This window comes from Convolutriloba macropyga, chromosome 12 (genome assembly GCF_964194025.1).
Source record: "Convolutriloba macropyga chromosome 12, txConMacr16.3, whole genome shotgun sequence".
NCBI classification, from domain to species: domain Eukaryota; kingdom Metazoa; phylum Xenacoelomorpha; order Acoela; family Convolutidae; genus Convolutriloba; species Convolutriloba macropyga.
The window spans coordinates 10,532,869-10,553,582 of record NC_134479.1 but is presented as its reverse complement, the minus strand read 5'-3'; the positions used below and the strand labels follow the sequence as shown (position 1 = coordinate 10,553,582).

The 20,714-nt window shown below is 38.5% G+C and overlaps 1 protein-coding gene across 1 annotated transcript in view; it reads right to left on the bottom strand.

Moving 5' to 3' along the window:
* Window positions 1-20,270, bottom strand: part of LOC142350374 (uncharacterized) — a 41,382-nt gene extending 21,112 nt beyond the window's left edge. The window contains exons 1-5 of the mRNA XM_075402221.1: window positions 20,193-20,270; window positions 18,521-19,945; window positions 8,333-8,499; window positions 7,831-7,927; window positions 7,216-7,504 (exon numbers count right to left, since the gene is read on the bottom strand). Coding sequence (XP_075258336.1) covers window positions 7,216-7,504; window positions 7,831-7,927; window positions 8,333-8,499; window positions 18,521-19,330 — 1,363 coding nt within the window. The 5' untranslated portion in view covers window positions 19,331-19,945; window positions 20,193-20,270. The remainder of the gene's footprint in view (window positions 1-7,215; window positions 7,505-7,830; window positions 7,928-8,332; window positions 8,500-18,520; window positions 19,946-20,192) is intronic.
* Window positions 20,271-20,714: the final 444 nt, after the last annotated feature.

Here is a 20,714-nt window from a genome sequence, read left to right as displayed (position 1 = left end):
CGACGTGGTGGGGCTGACTTTAAGGATGTGCGACCAAGGGGCAAGGACCTCGTATAAACCCTCCAAGTTCTTTTTCGAGCGTCTCTTGCCATGCACCTTTCTCGCAAGATTCAATTCGGCCGCACGCTCTTTCAGGGGAATGGGGCGGATCGCCTTGGTCTTGAGGAATCTTGGTTCCCCATCTGTACTGGCCTGCTCCCTGGATCGTGCTTCTGTAGTAGCTCGGGTCATGCCAAATTCTATTTCGATATCACTGCGATATCCATTGATCCACTTGTCGTCAGGTAGGATCTCTTCTGGCATCACTGTGTCCTCGTCTAAATAATGATTTATAATACTCTTGTATGACAAGTTCAGCAAATTAGGTTTAATTGCAATCACGCTTAGCGGGGTATTAGGCTTTCTTCCAATGTGTGCTTTAAAGGGCGAGGTCTTTGTTGTTCTTTGTTTACATATACGCAATTGGTGAATGATTGTCTTTAAAGCATGCTTTACATGAAAGGCGTGAGTAGATAATTTCTCTTCTTTGATACATGCGAGTCTATTCTTAATTGTTTGAATTAATCGTTCCACCAACCCAATAGCACGATGATCATTTACAGGCGCTTCAATAATTTCGATGTTGTTTTTATTACAAAAAGTCTTTACTTGATGTCCAATTAAACGTTTTGCTTGGTCTAAACGGATAGATCTTGGAATTCCATGAGTTTCAATATACATGTCCAAAGTTTCAAAACATTTGGTCCATTAGCTTTGTCGTAAATATATGCAGTTGGATATTTAGAAAAGCGATCAATTGCTGCCAAAAAGTAAACCTCATTGCCCTTTTCATCAAAAATTGGTCCCCCAAAATCGATTTGAATTTCTTGATTAGGTTCAACACATGGTATATGAGGAGTGAATTGCTTAGCAGTAATAACTGATTTAAGATTCTTACCGATTACTGTGCACGGTTTGCACTCAGTGGATTTGACTATTAATTCCCGGTGCATGTAGGGCCACCAGCAATGTGTAGCCATACAAATCATGCCCCAGGTACCTGGGTGACTTGAAAGGATATCATCGATCAGCGCTTCGCGGAGCACGTTAGGGATAACCACTCGTTCATCTACGCACACGCACCCGGAGCGCACGTACAGGTCCCTCCAATACGAGTGTATGTAGGGGTTTTTTGCTTTTAATCGGCTTTCGTTGTTGGTCAAGATGCAATCTCTGACCTCTTTAAGTACAGCGTCCTTACTAGTTAGAGAGGCAATCAAAGAATTATTGAAAATTTTGGATACGATATATTCGAAAGTGGGTACGTGCGGGCTCGGTGTCAATGGGGTACTAGCATTAGAAGAATGAGTCGGGGACGTTGGAGTTGTGTTTAGTGCCGTACTTGTTGCATGCGGTGTACTAAGATTTTGCGTAGATTGATTCGCCGCGCGAGAGCTGGTTGGCGAATTAGATCGCGTACTTGCGGTGCGCGTAGTGTTGTCGCTAGTTGAAAGTTGATCCGCTGCGCGGGATGCATCATTGAATCGGACTCGGGTTATTCTCTTTTTCGAAGGCATTCTACTATTTATTGAATTGATGTATTTGAATACGGATGATGATTGATTAGAATTTTTAGTTTAGAAGGATGCAACTGATTTCTAGAATGACAAGAGGCAAAAAGCACTGATTTTAATTCTGGGTGATGACTTTTAGAATTATTTGTGGAATGTGATTTGATTGGCGGGATTTGTAATTGAGTGATTTGATGCTCGCGCTGCGCGTATGTCACTTTATTCCTAATTTGGATTAATTATTTGTTGTTGGTATTTTGCAGAGCGAGAGAGGTGCAAAGTGGACTTTGTGACGCGAGTGTTACATACTTTAAATTGTTTAATTGACAAATACTGTTTGAGGCATGATTTCGCGGAGCGAGTGAATTGCCAAATACATGTTCGCGTACTCACGTAGCGCGGGTGCTAATTGAATTTATTGAGTTACTAGTGGTCCCAATTTTAGGTGTAGTTTGTAATGCGGGATCAAGTATCTCAATTTTAGATGTGTTTTGCGGGTCGAGAGTGTAATTTGTTAATAACTGGTGTAAATGTGATGCAGGGTGTTCAGTGTTTAATTCTAATGCATTAACTGATTTCGAGATTAGTTTCAATTTAGCAACAATAAATTCTTCATCGTCTGTAGAGATCTTTTTAGCTTTTTGGGATGGATTGCGGGAAATATGATCGACAAAACCCATTTTTGCCCCAGGAAGGTGTTCAATATCAAATTGAAAAGGAAGAAGGCGATCGACCCAGCGGGTCAATCTACTATTGTATGATTTATTAGATCTATGTTCCTTCATAATCGAGAGAAGTGCTCTGTGATCGGTAATTACTTTAAATTGTTTTCCATACAGATAATTTTTAAAATATTCTGTTGACCAGACTACACCCAAAAGTTCAAGTTCATTTACACTATAACGCTCTTCACAGGAATTTAAAAATCGAGACGCAAATGCAAGTGGTTTCCACCCATCTACAGTTAATTGTTCGAGAGCCGCGCCAAGGCCTGAGCGGGATGCGTCGCATTTCACGCGTGTTTCGAGTTGCGGGTTGTAATGATTATTTGCAGTTGCGTTCGCTATGCGAGTCTTAATTTGTTGAAAACAGTTTTCATGTTCGGTTGTCCAGATGAATTTTGCAGACTTCCGCAGTAGCGGGCGAAGAGGATGACTTATTTGGGCTAGATTAGGGATAAATTTCCCAATATAATGAACGGATCCCAAAAATGAACGGAGTTTCTTTAAAGTTTTCGGTGCTTCGAGAGCCAAAATTGCCGCGGTCTTAGATTCGAGGGGCGAAATACCTTCTTGTGATATATGATACCCAAGCCAATCAATTTCTAATTTTCCAAAGTGGCATTTAGGGAGATTTATCCTAAGATTTTCGTCGTCTAAACGATGGAGACATTTCATTACACAATTTTTGTGATCATTCAGAGACCCTTTGCTAACAATCAAAATATCATCCAAAAAGCAATATGTATTTTCTAAGCCAATTAGAGTATAGTCCATAGCTTTTTGAAATTCAGCTGGCATATCTGTAAGTCCGTAAAATCCTGTTTGAAATCTGTAAGTGCCAGTCATATCTCCACTAATAAAATTAAAATTACAATGATTAGCTGTGTTGATGTCCAGATTTAATTGACTATATGCGTATTTCAAATCAATCGTAGAAAAGTACGTTATGTTTTGCGAAGCGGGAGCACTTATTTGTTGAGATATTGATTCAATTAGCGTATCAATGTTTGGCATTTGATACTTGTTCTTGTGAATAGCTTTATTTAAAACTTTTGAATCCAGTGCAAGCTTCATCGTTTGGTCTTTTTTAACTGTAACCACAATAGGTGAGATGAAATAATTATCGGGGCAGCTTGACAGTTTTATAATGTATTTATCAGCTAATAATTTTCTAAGTTCTGTATTAACTTTGTCTTGAAGATTGATAGGAATTCGTCTACCTTTTTGATGTCTAGGTTGGAAATTCTTGTGAAATTTAGATTTTGCTACATGACTTTTTGATCGTCCAATGCGTGATACCAAACCAGGAAATTTTTTGGCTATCTGTTCTTTAAATTCAGGGGATGCAATGTTGTTGACACAGTTACCTTTAAGAAGTGTAGACTGAGTTACAGCAAGTACAAGTTGGTCGAACAAATCACGACCTATTAAGGACTTTAAACCGTCGGCTACAACTGTGAAAGTTGCTGTGTCGCAAACCCATCCTTTGCTCGTTACGGGGGCTTGAATCTTCCCCAGTACCTGTATTGGTTCGTTAGAGAAGTTTCGTAGTTGTGGTGGTGACGATTCGTGAATCCAGAAAGCGCGGGGGCTGCTTTGTACCACTTGCGACGCGAGTGAATGATGAAGTATACTGCATGCACTCCCGGAGTCCACGAGTAGAGTTGTATTGACATTTCCGATCTTGAGAGGCATATTGAGGGGTTCAGCTTTCTCCACTGCGGTTTCAATCATTGCGACTGTGTTGTCCTCTTCGCCGCTGCTGTAGTCTGATTCATAGAGTTTTGCCGGTTGAACAAAATTTACCGAGTCCTCTGGGTGTGGCTCTTCTTCTACCACCCGAACCATCTTTTTCTTGGGATCTTGTGGCTTTACGTTGATGTTCTTTTGCTGTTTACGGCAGACCTTTGCAAAGTGGTTTAATAACCCGCAATTGTTGCATGTCTTTCCTTTTGCAATGCACTTTTTGCGATGATTTGGGATCCAGACTCCGGCACAATTCGAACAATAGAGTGTTGATCTATTATTTTGTTTTGGAACATTATTATTGTTCTCCCCATACGGTCTTCGTGAGTTATTGTTGAATTGAACAGCATTGACATTCGCCGGAACAACAATTTTATTGTGCTGTTGTATTTGATGTTGGTTTCGCATCCCCAGTTCCATATTGATTGCGAGTTCCAACGCCTGTCGCGGTTCTACCGTTTGTTTTAGTAGTTCTTTTTGGATCTCGGGATCGATCAGATTTGTGATGAATACATCGCGTATCAGAGTTTCTTCTTTGTTTTCAAAATCACAGTTTTCCACCAGTTCTTTTAATTTACCATAAAGATGCTCAACAGTTTCTCCACTAAGCTGTTTTGTGATCAGGAAGACATGTCTGTCAAATGTTATGTTGCGCGGGCGGATGAATGCTTCCTCCACGATTTTCCAAAAATCGATAGTAGCTAGAGTGTCTATCATGATATGCGGGTTCTTACAGTTAAGGATATGACGTCCCTCTATTCCGATGCTCAAGTAAAGAAGAGAGACTGTTTTTCAGTCTGCCAATGACCACGGTTTGTCGCCACACATGATGCCTACCTCAAAAAGTCGTTGGCATTTGTTTTGCCAGTTCATCTTTTGTTGCGCGTTACGCGCGTTCCTCTCCCTCTCTGATTGTGCAGATGCACCCAAAATTGTCTCTTCGTAGATTGGCTCTAGAGGTAGCTCTACCATTTCAGGTTTTGGGCCGAGTAGCGTGTCCAAAATGATGTTTTCATTGGCTAAGAGTGCCAGTTTGTATTGTACCCTCCACTTCTCCCAGCAAAGTGGTGGATCCGGTGTTGGTTTGTCCCAGAAAGGGTCGATTCCAAGGGTTGTTCTTTTCGTTGCTGGCTGCGCCATGTCGTACTTTATTATTTTGCTGTGGTGATTTGCGGTGCAAGATTACAGAGAGAATATTATTTGACTATTCGCGGCACGAGATCTACTTTCACTTTTGTTTCGCTTACTTGCGGAGCGGGAAATCAAGAGAAGGTTTTGCAAACTGAATTGAGCTGCAGAAGATAAGAACAATGAAATTAATAAACTGAAGCCACTCGGGCACAACGTGAATGCGTGATCAGACATGTCTGATCACGAAGCGGGAAACTAACCAGACAGTTGAAACAAGATCATAAGATTAAGATTAAAATAAAGAACTAAATTAAAGGCATCATATAAATTTTACTGCATCAATGAAATTGAAGAATAAATGAATGTTCGGGTATCACAAACTCCTTTGTTATTGTTGGAATCCTACAAGAACTACCCGAGCTAAAGACAATATCAGTACTTGCCATGTCTTATTAAGGCCTATTCTGGTTTTTCAGTACTGGGCAAGTCTAATTGCAAGTCTTACAAGTCTTGGCCAAGACTTGCATAACACTTGCAGTTTGATTCCCAAGTCAAAACCAACTTTTCAAAAAAGTTCGTTTGAAAATTTCGAAATTCGAAAATTTCTGTAACGTGCCACGATTTCGAGATTAAATTTCAGCCACTTTACCGGGGCCTTGAAAAATGATACAAAATTGGTACGAAATAATACCAAAGAGTACTGAAGGACCCTGGAAGGTCACAATGGGTCATTTCAGGTAGTTGTTGGCCGTTCTCAGCCGTTTCAGCACGTTGTAGCCCGATTTTCACGAAGTTCTGCAAATTCACTTTGTCCTTTTCAGATAGTTGAGTTGTCAATTTCGGAAACCGGCAAGACAGTAAATCGTGCTGTTACAGTCCCTTCTCTCATCCGCGGACAAATTTTTCGCAGAACAATGTCGGACCGCATCTGAAATTTGATACGGGCTAAATATCGGCTCCAAAATCGACCCCAAAATCACCCCAACCCGAGGCAAGTCAGGGTGAAATTCATCGTGAAATGACTTCTGTAAAAGGTCGAGCTAGAAAAATAGCCACTCCTGCCATCGCTTAGTTATTTCACTGAAACCTTAAAAAACGCGCATAAGTGACCTTATCGCCATGGATCATTTTGCGCTAAGCTCAAACATCAATATTTTGCGAACCACTGGTAAAAAAAGTGTAATAAAAATGGTTTCAAAGCTTATTGAACGGTGATTCTAATAAGACAGATCTCGGTCCGATTGGTTCAGTATATTGTCTATTATTGGCTATTTTTGACGTTTTTTTCCTCTTTTTTGAACACTTTCCCCGGCTTTTTTTACGTTTTTATTGTTATTTTTGATGTTTTCCCGGCTTTTCTGAAGTTTTTTCGGCTATTTTTGAGGTTATCTCGGCTTTTTTGGAGTTTTTGGCTCTTTTTGACATTTTTCCGGGTATTTTTGAAGTTTTTTTCGGCTAGTTTTGACGTTTTTTAGACTTGCCAAGTCACTTACACATCTTGGCCAAGACTTGCATTTAGACGTGCAAGTCTTAGCCAAGACTTGCATTTAGATGTGCACCTCGTGACTAAGACTTGCATTTAGACTGGCAAGTATAAACAGTGACATGATCAAAGCTCCGAATCAGTACTGATATAGAACTTGCAATTAGACGTACCCAGTTCTGATATTGGCTGGTCGTCAGGCCCGGGGAGTTTTCGTCCACAATCTTTGCCCGGAAATTGAAATATATGTATTTTCTGCTATATACATCGCCAGATTTTCACAATGAAACCGTTCCGGTTCGTTTAGGGAGTAGCTGATGGAAACATAAAATTTTACTATGTTTTGGAATAGGAAATAATATATGTGCTTTTTTATTGAATCACTTTTTGTCTCTAATTTTTTTTGTAAATTATTGTTTTCCACATACTTTATGTCTAGATATTTTGTTGTATTGTTGTTGTTGTATTGAATCAACAATTGGTATGTTAAAATCTAGTTCTACTGCTGCTACCACTACAACTATTTTTCAATATTTCATTGACTATTTTCTTTTAATTTCAAAACTTTATTACAAACTCTCACCTGTGCCCTGTGACATGTCAATAAAGAAGGGAAGCTGAGTCCTGTCCAACATAGTTTGAGACATTTTGAGAGAGGATGACAATACAACTGCATCCAACACAACTCCGGTCTCAAACTTCGTGAACAAATCAGTGCTCATTCTTCTACTAAGTTCCCAGCAGTTGACATCTGCATGATAATTGGAATCAGTACGATTTTTGTCTTTTTGGACGTGAGGGGAGGGAACCTCGACCAGAGAGATTAAGAGGGAACTCGATAAAGCCCTGGGAAGCCAGTTATTGTAGGGTACCTGCATCAAGAAAAAAAATAAACATCTCAAAGAACGCCCAAAACTAAAAAAGTTGAAAAGCTATCTCAAACTGGACGTTGGACTATAAAAATTTCAGCATTATTGAATCAATTTAATTTCAACTAAAATGAGTTTGGATTAAATATTTTGAGTACCAATTGAAATATTTAACTGCATAAAAGAACGCTTATGACAACGAAGCTACAAGATTTTGAAGAAAAAAATTATAGTCAAAAACAAATAGAACACCAATGAATTTTAGATAACAAATAGATTTGGAATTTTTCTACAATCTGAAACAACTTGGATTAAGAAAGCATCCTTACCACGTAATCGCTGTCGTGTGAAGTTGATATCAACTTTATCGTGTCACTTCCATAATTCGATTGGGCCTTGAATTTGACGAGCTGAGCGAAAACCGTTCTAAAAAGAAAAGTTAGTCCCATTATATAATAAAAACCGTGTAAAACTTAATGAACATGAAATGTGATCTAGTTTCAAATTTCAGAACCTCACGGAAACGATCTATGTCAGATATGTACACTACATTTTTTTCAGAAAAAAACATTTAGAATTGCTGAATTTCTGTGTACACACAAAATAAAGTTAAGGTAATTAATTTATGCAAGTTTTTAAGGTATGTTCGATAATTTTACTTTAACTGTTCAGGTGTGTTTTTCCGGTAAATTTGAGGTATGTTCAGGTAAAAATTCAGGTGGTGCCCCCTTAATTTTTCAGGTAATTTTCAGAAAAAGTTGAGGTAAGTTAGTGTTTTTTCAGGTAAATTTAACATAAATTTTTTCAGTGTGTACAAAAATCGATACTGACCTCTCGTTATAACCACTTTGCACAGTTAAGCAAACATTACTCTCTCCTGACCCTTTCACTTCGTTGTTGTTGTTGTTCTGAGAGCTGAGAGAAATGACTTCAATGAACTGCTCAGCTCCTAACAGAGATATCTCGTTTATCAAGATGGTAGGATTGCGTGCTTCGGACTAAAATATAAAAGAAGAATATTGGCAAAAGGAGGTCCTCATATTGATATCTGAGCTGACAGGACTACGTTCAGAATGACACTGAAAACCAAGTGCTAGATAGAACAAGTGATTTAGAAAGATTTACTCTAAATTTCAAAGGTAATTAATGTAACCTATACCGACACCCTTTGGCTAATAATTTTGTTACGCGGCTATTGTTTAGTCAACTCAATATCAAGAATTACGCCTAAATATCTGCAATTATTGGTTGGTTTAAAAGAATGACTATTAAAATTGATGCAACTTACATTCAATGAATTCTCACTTTGGAAAAGCATTATCTGCGTTTTTCCTTCATTCAATGTCAATATATTTTGTGTCATATATTAACCAAATTCATTTAACATGCTTTCTGCAATCCTTTGCAATTGCGTATTGCTTTTCGCGTGATATACAATTTCTATCCTTGAACAGCTTTACATTAAAGTTTTTTCATTTTTTCATTGGAATTGTTAAAAAAGAATAACACTTAGAGGCCCAGAACACTCCCTTGAGGAACACCAAGATTTATGACAGACCAGTTCGATGTTATCAGTCCCTTTTCATATAAAAATTCGATGTTATCTGTCCATATACAAATTTTAATTGTAAATTTACAATTTTTAGAAACGCAAAATAAAATAAGACGTCTTTCACTCAACCCTTTTAATTACAATTACTATTTTCCAGTAGCATTTTAGCACAGAAAGCATCCATTTTCTCATCAACATTCATATTGTCCAACTTGAAATTTTTGATCAGGTTTCAGCAATTATAATCATGTAACAGGCCACGGTCGCCACCAAACATTTAACTGTCTTAATAAAATACAATTGGTTCAAAAAAGTAATATAATCATTGTTTGTATCATTGTAATATAATCAAACTAGATAGCTATTACCCGAGGAAGAGTAACGCACGGGGATTGGCATCATCTGTGTTTTGCACAGGAAGTAAAGTGTTCCAGCTTATCAAATAATCATGCGGGTGAGAGAGAAAGTTTTATGAGAAAGGAGTTAAGAAAAAGAGTGTTAATTTGATAAATCTGGTAGTCTGAGTGGTAAAAGTCTGAGCTTATAACTCATACTTTCAAAGTTTAAATTCACATTTGAAAAAAACTATGGTTTCCGCTACCACAAAAAAAACAACAGTGCCAGAAATCCAACATTAACATTACCAGAAATTTTGTTTGAGTTCATGACTGTTTCTCTTCTAATATAATAATCAAATCAAACGAAAGTACCAAAATGATTGCCGGTTATATTATTTGAGGAATTTCGCTTTTCCTATGATTGGAAGGCATATTTGAAAGCTAAAAATGATGCTATATTTTTATTCTACAAACCCCTTTGATGTCGTATTTCTCCTGATTTAATTTTATTGGAAGAATTGGAAGTTTGATTTAATCACTTTTTATATAAAGCAATAGTAGATACTGGCACTTTTCACGCCGCTTCGTATATTTGAAAAAATGCAGGGAACACCAACAGAGTGAGAGAGAAGCTTCCGCCTCCTTCGAAAGCAGTATTAGCAACAACAGAAGAAGTAAAAACTCTTTCGAGCAAAATTCTGATTCACATTAAGAGCATTTTACCTCGAAGACATGTTCATTATTTTCAATTCTCTTAACGGAGTAGTACTAGGTTCCACTTTCGTCATAACAAATGATGTTACCAGTAACTGTAATTCTCCAAATACTGCAATTCCCAGATTTCATTTTAAAGCTTAATCATATCTATGAACAACAATCAACAAAAAGAGTGAACACAAAACATCATTATCAAATCATGATAGCAGAAGACGCCATTATTGAAACACAAAAGGCGCAAAGAGCTCATTTTTAACCATTAATCACAAATGAGTAACTCCCAGATAGGGCTTGGATTTGAACAGTCCGGCCATTTCGAATCAAAATCTAGAATAGTCTTCAGTAACGCCCTAGTGCAGGCTGACACGAACAACAACCTCTTCCTAAATGTAATCAATATTTTTGATGTGTCAGTCCAACTAAAAGCAGAAACAAAAATTGGTGAGTTCACTGTCGCAACAGCTGCGCAAGCACCCTTGTGTGCAAGGTTGCAGTGCTAGGATGCTTTGAACGAAACTTTGAACCAATAGAGCCTGAACTCCTCAACAAATTACACAAAGTGCAAGCAGCAACCAACTCTCAACAACATTGAAAAGCAAATGTAACCAGCCTCCTAATACACAAGTTTACAAATTCTGGTTCCCAGCACCCGAGACCTGTAATGACACAGAAAACTCGATGGACTTGAAAAACGAATATAAGATTCACTGATTGAATTCAGAAAAGCAGAGTCATTGGAACTAAAACAAAATGAAGAAAATCGAAAACAATTCATTGAAAGTTTCAACTGGACAGAATCTAACCTGGACGAAAAGTCGAAAAAGCAGTTAGAAGAAATTATATCACTATATCAAAAATAAATAACGAATTTCGTATAAATATCGAGTTTAAATTTTTGAAAAACTGGCTAAATAAAAATTCCGGAAGACTCTTAAAGCCAGTGCCAGTGGGAGTACATCTAGCTCTCTTTATGAGCTTACGAAGAATATGACTGCGAATTTAAGTCGGCAATTTCAAAGAGAGTGAGCTAAAAATCATATTTGGTCCCATTTTTGACAAAAAAAGTCCGCCTTTTTTAAAAATTTAGCATAAATTCTAACAACAAAACTCGAATCGAACAATTCAGCAAAACTCCTTTCTTTAAAGATACAGTTGATCCCACTACCGCTAACATTTCTAAAATATTGTAGCAAAATTGACAATTATTTGGTCAAAATCTCGGACAATAAAAACAATGGAATTTGTCTCATATTCACAAAACTTTGAACGTCGATAACTCCCTGTAAAAAGCGAAAGAAAATCTTTTTAGTTTCCTAATCTACGCTGGACGGGCATTCTAATGATAACACTCATAACTCTCTTCGATGATTATATCGATTGACCAAAATAGACTTAATAAAAAATCCCATTTGATCGGTTTAAAGTTCGTCCCCCCAACCAAAAGTGAGTCGGAACAAAACGAAGAATGTTTTGCAAAGGAGGTCTCCATGATTGTATCTGCGATAACAGTAAAGGGAGGGAAAACGTATGCGCATCTGCGCAGACAACGTATGCCAATGTCATTGTGTTAACAGTTTTGTTAAGCGGCTATTGGTTAGTCTATCAGCTATCAAGAAATACGCCAAAATATCTGCAATTATTGGTTGGTTTGAGAAATTGACATTTAAACTTGATGCAACTTACATTCTAGGAATTTTCACTTGTAAAAATCGTTATTTTTGTTTTGCTTTTACTCAATGTCAATATATTTTGCGTCATATATTGACCAATTGCGTTTACCATTCATGTGATATAAGATTGCTGTATCACCTTCGAACTTCAAAACATTACAGCTTTTTTAAATTTTTTTCGTTGAATTTGTTAAAAGAGGTACAAGAACAGTCCATTGAGGAACACCATAATTAATACAGTCCAGTTCGAAGTTACCGCTCCTTTTTTCATATGAAAACTCGATGTTATCTGTCCATATACACATTTTTTGGATTGTAAACTTAGGGCTTTTGAAACGGCTTTAGAAATGAAAACAGAAATCACTCAACCCGTATAATTACAATTAATATAATCCAGTAGCATTTTAGAACGGATAGCATTGATTTTTGCAATGGTTTTCATATTGTCTAACTTGAAATCCCTGATCAAGTTTCAGCAAACATAACGTTTTATTAAAAGCAGAAAACTCCTGTAGCTGGCCAGGGTCGCCACCAAACATTTAACTGTCTTACAAAAATAAAAATTGTTCAAAAAAGTATTATAACCAGTATTCGCAAAAGTTCTCAAACTAGCTCTCTATTACCCGTGGAACAGTACAACATGGGCATTGGCATCATATGTGCTTTGCACAGTGAAGTAAAGTGCTCGAGTATATCAAAAAAAACCATACGAGTCAGACAAAAAACTTTATGTGGGGAGTCAGGAAAAATAGTGCTAATTTGATAAACCTGATAGTCAGAGTGCTAAAAATGTGGGTGCTAAAAGTCTTATAACTCAAACTTTCAAAGTTCAAAATCAGAGTTGAAAAAATGCTTTTGTTTCCGCTATCTCAATTAACAACAGCCAAATATGCATAGAGCAGAAATTTTGGTTGTGTTCATATGTAGCTGAAGAATTAGTCTGCCGCTGTAAAGGCTTCGGTTTAATAGGATTTTGAGCAACGAACAAGTAAATCACTGTAAACCAACGTAATATAATATAGCAACGAAGCAACATATCAACTCATATCGACCATCGGACCAATCAGCGGTTTTTTAGACGGCCATTTTGATGCTCATGTGGCCGGTATTTTGTTTGATTACGAATCAGTTCAAAGCCAGCCACCATTTCGTACCGGTGAATCTAAAAACCGAAAATTATAGAGCCAAATCTTGTCTTAATTAATCGGTTTTTTGATAAGGAGTACAAAAAATTTTGTTATATGAATTTTTTCCTATCTATCTACTTAATTTGGAACGTATTTTTTTCTTATTTTAAACACTGAGAAATACTCAATTTTGATTAGCAAATAATCTCCCTTACATTTATTTTGAGAAATGGCGAACTTTTATTTTGTTATTAACATCCTCCGGCCCAGAATAAAACGTTGGGAGAACGCTTCACGAATCGGTTCAATGCCGGCCACTATTTTGTACCGGTGAATATAAAAACCCGAAAATTATAGAGCCGAATCTAGTCTTAATTGATAGGTTTTACGATTACGATTAAATAAAACATTAGGTTAAATGAACTCTTTCCCATCATTCTACGTATTTTGGAACGTATTTTATTCTTATTTCAAACGCTGAGAATACTCGATTTTGATAGGCCAATAGTCTACCTTATATTTATTTTGGAAATGGAAAAACAATATTTTTCATAGTAACATCCTCCGGCACGGAAGAATACGTTGGAAGAATGGGTACTAATTTTACATGCGAGTGGACGAGCGATCCGGTGGAAATGCGCAAGACGGCGCAGAGCGTGACGCTGTCGGAACCGGAACAGAAATCACTGATTCGAGCAATAGGGTAGTAAACCTATGTTTGTTATCTTTGACTACCCAAAACAAGTCATCGGTCTTCCGGTGTTGTTCGGCAGACGTTTGCCACTTTGAACGTTGGTTGAGTGCAGAGACGTACTATTTGATTCAACGAGATCAAAAAGCGTTAGCGTAAGAATGTGCACGTGCATAACGCTTAGGATGATCAAACTCGTCGACGACAACGATTGACAGAATTGCGTTTGCTTGCTTACCAAGAAGAAAATGATTAGGTCTTATTGCTCCTAGGTTGAACGGTTCGGCACCTCCGGGCGTAAACGGTCGTGCGTTTGTCGCTAGAAAAAAGGTAGTGTTCAGAACTTTGTCAGTAAGGCGATGAGTACGCAGGATGGTGTAAAGTTTGTGCTTAAAAATACGTGCTAGCCTCCCCAAGATGCCAGCTTGATGTGGCGCAATGGGCGGGTTGAACCTCCACATAACGCATTTGTGGCCTAGTTCAGCGACGAAGATGGTGTTCCAATTTTCAATGCTCCCACGGAATTCTTTCTGCACCAGAAAAGTTAGTTCCGTTATTAGAACAAATCAAGCCAGTTGTTCCTCGGCGAGAAGTAAGCCGCTCTATTCCCATTACACACGAGTTAGCGTCGATGGACGGGACAATTTCGAAATGGAAAGCACGAGTAGTTCAACAAGTGATGATGAATACCCACCTTTCGGTAGTTTGACGAACGGTGACGTAAAACGGGCCAAAGTAATCGACCCCGGTAATTGTAAATGGAGGAGATGGGTATACAAGTCTTTCCACTGGGAGGTTAACCATGACGGGCTGAATAGTGGCGGCGGGGTACATTCTGCACGTAACTAAGTTAGATTTAATTAAACGCTGTGAGGATGGCGAAAGACATAACGTTCCTGTATTTTAGCCCGCAGATAGTTGACGACTTAACGGCAATTTATTACGTGGATATGCCATAGAAAACAATTTCACAAACACATGGCGTGCGTCAAGAACGATAGGATGTTTTACATCAAAATCAACATCGACCAACCGTTTGATGCGGCTAGCCGAACGGATTAGACCATTTGGTCCAACGAAGGGAAAAACCTGGCATTGCAGCTACTCCGTTTAACCGAATTAAAAGACTCTCCTTGAACGAGGTACTGAAGATGACGCTTGGCTTCATCAAGCTCAGTCGGATCTATTATGCCACCATCGGCATTACGGTAGCATTCATGGGAGGTTAACAGCCGGAGTTTGTATGCTGTTATCATTAGCACCTTTTGATATGAACTGAACATATCGAAGGGGATTAGTTGCGGGTGCGCTTTCCTGAGTTGAATTAGTTGCGAATGCGTTGAATGATCTGTTAGTACCATCATTTTCTTTGGTTGCTATAACGCGTTTGATGTTATTAACTAACTCAGTGTTTGGTTTGAACGGGAAAGGCTTTTCTCTTAGAAATTCGGGCCCCTCATCCGCTACGTGATTGCAAAACCTCAGCGGACATACTACGAGTACCGGCGTCTGTCGGGTTTTCACTTGAGGAAACTTGGTTCCATTCGACATCGCTTGTGTGTTCTAAGATCTCGCTGTCACGGTTTGCAATAATTATTGAGTGCCTGGTTGTAGAGTTAAGCCTTTGCAAGACATTAAAACTGTAAGTCCACATGAAAACCCTAACGACTTTCACTGTGAAATCTCGACAGATATCTTGTTTTATTCGAGCGGCCAGTAGCACCGCCTGTAGTTTCAAATTTGTATTTGTCATCACCTTCATAGGTGCTGTGCAAGCTTTTTGCAGAACAAACGCAACCTCTGTTTTGGACCCACTCGAATAACTAACTAGAGCGCGGAGAAACGCAAAGCATTGAAAGCTTCTAATGAGCTATCGACAAACATACGTGCTTAAAAGTGTTTAAAAAATCCCAAAAAGTAGCTCCTCAGTATAGTGATCTCGGCTAGCTTGGAAAGTTCTACACTCCAGTCAAGGAACCTTTCAACAGTGTCTTTTAGTAGCTTTTCATCCCAATGCTATCTGCTGAAACGCCAGATGTCCTTCAGTCGGTCACCGACGGTAAATGGTGGCACCAGAACTATGGGATCAAATACCTTAGACACTACGCTTAGTACCAAGCGTCGTGTTAAAGACTTTGTTACTGTACTGGAGGTACCCCGACATACAATTAGAGTATCATCGTTGTGATCCAATTGCAAACCAAGCAGGTGCAAATATTGCTCTTTAGATCAAGCGGTTACTTTTGGTTCGCTAGATTGAGTCCCATCAATTTGAAGATTGTGACCCATCAATGACTGATTACATTCCGGGACACCAATCTGAAGGAACATACCCTCGATATCTGCGGACACGGCAAATTGATGTTGACCAAACCTGAGTAGTACATGGACTAAGTTCTGGAGCAAGTCGGGGCCTGTGAAAAAAAATTTTTTTCAAAGAAGGGCCCTGAAACTTTGCTGCACCATTCAGTACCCAACGCACTTTCCCCGGTTTGTTGTGGTTAATTACGGGATGGTGTGTTAGGTACCATTCTTTATCCAACCGCTGCTTGACCAAGTGAGCGTCAGGAATTCTTATTGCATAACCATTTTAAAGGTCCTCACCAATGATTGTGGCGTAAAATTTTTTTAAAGTTGTGTCTCTAGAGTGCCGGTTTTTGAGAGATTTAAAATGTACCAGTAGCGAAAGAAATTATTCGTGAGCTGGATGTTGTCATCAGCCCTCAACACACCAACATCGTATCTTCGGCCATTACGAAAAAATGTTGATTCAAGTTTTTCATTAGCGCGAGCATCCGCTGCAGATTGTAGTTCGACCTGGTTGTACGCGCCGCCGTACGATTCCATATCGTACCATGACTTATTTTGACCAGTCCTGTTCATAATGCTGTTCAATATTGGTTTTGAAACACGTTGAGACTAAACTTGAACTAATGGATTTGAGGCGCTTGGATCCCATACTATGGGCAAGCGAGCAGCGAAACGGTAAGCACTTTTCGTCGGCTGAAAGGTATTCTAACGGGCGGATGGCATGGTAGACATTCTGTCCAAGTATCTCAATGCCTCAATAGCTACACCTGACTGGATCCAGGACGGCCAGATGTGGGTAAGTTTCTCGCACGGACTTAACGTCAATGGTGTCGGAAACTACGTTTAAGGTTTCCTAACATTCGGCCGCACAGTGAATGCTTCCAAGTCTTCATCTTTATCAGGTGTCATAGTCAATTGAACCAATTCTGTGTCAATTAGTTCATCCTTATTTCTACCCTAGACGGTCTACTTTATTGCGTTACCCTCCAAACCGAGTCTAACTGCGAGACTATCGGACACCCAAGAGTTACTGCCAGCAGTATCGCATAAAACCAACGCCTTAGCATTAGTTCCAGAAGAATTAGTTAATTGCATTTCTGTCACCCGAAGGAGAACTTTGAAATCATAGGCAGAAGACAAATGGGTCGTCTTGGTTGTTTGCTGTCGACCGGAAAATGGCTTAGTACTAACTACATTTTACTTCGAATTTTTGATGTTGTTATTAGAGGGTTTAGCTGGAAAAACCTATTCAGCTCCGTGAAGCAAGGTGTTACGGGAGCTGTTGCAGCCATCTTTTCTACACTTACATTGACTTGTGCACTGCCTGAACAACTGCCTGATTTGCTTATTAAGCAAACAACAGAAACAGAGTTTTGCCTCAACCATAACTTTGTATCGCTGAGTTGGAGTCTCTTCCTTAAATACACGAAATTCCTGCAGCCAATGGCTGCCTTTACATTTAACGCAGCTTGGGATAGATGTTGACGGAGAACTCTGTTGCAGCTTCTGATTACTCTTCTTTTGCGCATTTGCAGCAAATTCCTTTGATGCTACTTTTGTTCTTGTTAGTGGGTTGGTGGTATCCTCATTTCTTGTTTTACTGGCGGTATTCTTCATTAAATCGTTTGCTTCGGCCTTCTCCTTTGACGTTTCGTTAAAAGCTAGAAGAGAAGGTTTCAGCCATTGTTTTTGACAGTGAAGAGTGGCCATTACTCTTGCCTGTTAGGTGGCAGTTTCTGTACGGTAGTATTGAGAAGTGCCGCAATCTTCAAATCAGAATCATATGAAAGTGAGATAAACACCCCGACAAGATCGGAAATGCACCCTGAATAATTAATGATAGTTTCACTATTGTTCTGTTTGAAAGCTGGAAAGCTGCTTCACTTCTCATATAATCATTGAATTAAGATCAAACTAGCCAAAATGATTGTCGGTTAGATTATTATGATTGCTACAAAGTACCAGGAAAAAGAACTTTGTGAAAAACAAAATTAGTCACCTCTAACACAAAAACAAAAAATGTTTATCTTCTTACTCCTGTGCAGGCAAATAGTGATCTAGTTCGAAAGCAATTTTAGCACTTCAAGCCTCAAAATATTAAAAGTTTATTCGAGGCTTGATTCAATTTTTATTAGCTTTTTATTCTTTAAACTGCGCCAATTTTGTATATTTACGCAGAAATACTGATCGGGCTAAATCGAACAAAAATTAAATTTGCGAAGAAAGCCAGGCTTACTACATAAAATCCGTAACCCCTGGTTATTTTTCTTAAGCACGAAGTGCGAGAAGCTAAAAAGTTATTTTAGAAGCCACCTTTTCTCAGGGCCAAAAGAATATCAGTGTCGCTTCAACGACTAATTAAACGTTCTGATCGTTTTCATTTTCCTCCGCAAAAGATACTGACCAGACAAAAATGAATGACTCACAAGTAAACAAGTCAGGCTTGCGTAAAGCCATTATTGCTCGTTAGAACGATAGAACAACTTAAATGCTTAAAATTAGATTTTTTTCAACTTCAACTATTTGAACAGTTATATTTCCAAATACAGTCAGAAACTAATCGCAGCATGTATACGTCAAAATTTTAACTATCCACAACAACCTATATACACACCCGAGAGCCACAGGAAGGCTTGGCTCCAAAGCCATTTGGCCATTTAGCAATCTCGATTTCCGATCCAAAAGACATTCCCAATGTTCGGATCTGAACACCGTCCAGGCCAGCTCCATCTCTTTCCAAGGATATTTCCAACATCCCTTCAATTTCAGATTGACCAAGTTTAATTTCATGTTGTTTATGGTCACCTTCAACTGTTATAAAAAATTTAACACCAGTTACAGATTTGTCACATTTCTGATAATCAATTTTTAAAAGATTTTCAATGATGTCAACGGCGCCAATCGCCAGTAAATTCAGTTCCGAGCAATCATTGGCAGAACCAGGAGTTACAGCGCTTCGGATCCAAGAATCGCGACACAATGAGAACCCAACGTCGGCAACTTTGTCATCCAATGCTTGTAGGGTCCGCGGTAACACCAATTCATAACTCCTCGGAATTGACGTGGAATCTTCGAGTAAAACAAGACAAAGATCTTCTATATCGTAGAGAGCCAGCGCAAGATCGGGTACCACATAAAATGAGCATCTACTGCTGTACAGACACCATTCGTGTTTATAATGTACCGAATAACAATAATCGTTATTATTTAAGCAATCTTTCGGAAAATGCTCCGAATAGCTGTGCTCAAAAACCCTTAGCTCGCGATCAAAAAGGCAATGAAGAAAATTCAGGTCGGATAAGTGGGGGTTCCAAACTAACTCGACAAAATCTCGCGAATATTCGTTCAAGCGTATTGCTGAAGTAAAATTAAGAAAGAAATGTATAAAAGAAATTATAAAGATCATTTTGTTTTCGGGCATCATCCAATTTTTGCTCAGGTTTTTGGGTCAATTTGATAGGCCATAGACATTCGCTATTTTTTGTATAGGGGTAACGTTAAATAGTGAAAAAAAAGTTGATAGACAATAGATAACCAATTAAATTAACACGTCAAGGATTTAAATGATTAGAACATCCTATAAGTTCATTATGTCCAGAACAAGCTCAGAATTTTACTATGAATTTTACCATGAAATGTCTATAAAGTGTCATGATCAGAACTATGGGCATAGTAAAAATCATAATAAAAATACTATGATTCAGTACTGAAATATTATGGCGGGTAATAATATTATGAGGTCCGGGTTGGAATTTAAGTTTGTGATCGAGGACAATTTATGTAGAACGATAGATATATTTTTATATACTTGCTGAATGAATGTCACAAAATCGAAGCAAAAACAAGGAGAAGGATAAAAATAACTCAGCGTTCATCTTGATACAAGAGACAATGAATTGAATTAAATAGCTTCAGGTCACGTGACTAACACGTGATCAAAGAACAATACCCGACCAATGGGGGGCATATAATCAATTCCTCATCAAATAAAATCTTCAGAGCTTCAATAATGACATCAGCAAGAAAAACAGTGTTAGAGCTAAAATTGATCATTTTTCTCCTATCAGATCAACCCCCTTCCCCCCCCCCCCCCCCTCCTCTGTGTGCCCATTTTACTCAGTGGGGTCAGACAGCAGCAACAGTCTCATTATGGCAGGTCTATTACTACTATTTTGTTTTATGTTGTGTTTGGGTTTTAAAGTGGAGGGGGGGGGGGGGGGTTAATGGGTAAACAATCCACTTTTTTTCCGACAAAAACAACAATTTTTTTCAGCACAAAACGCGACCAAGTTATGTAATCTAAGCCCAAAATCCTAAAGCCACTCGGAAAAACAGACAGCTAGTGTGTTTATATGTATATTCACAGTATCTGCGAATGAGTTAGAATGTAATAAGGATATAAGAATGTCCCTCTAATTCAATTATCTCACACAAGTGGGGCAGGATTGTAGTTATACGGGTTAAAGGGGGAGGGGTGTCGGTTGATTAGGAAACAGTAGGAACTGTTCACCTAATCTAATTAGTCACTACACTGGGCTAACACGACCACCCTCCATTCCGACGCCCGGATACTCTTCGAAGCCAGCAAGATAGAAAAGTAGCTGGCTATTTTTTTTGGCAGATTTCGCAGATTTCTCGCTCTTTCTGATGTTAAATTGAGCATTTAGCTATCTTATTTTTTCATCTGATGTATCAATTTGACCAAAAGTAGAAAAAATGAGTTGAACATTGCAATTTGTCAAACATAACTAAACCGTTTAATTACAGGAGAATAGTATGAACAAATTACAAATACAAGCAACGGAAAA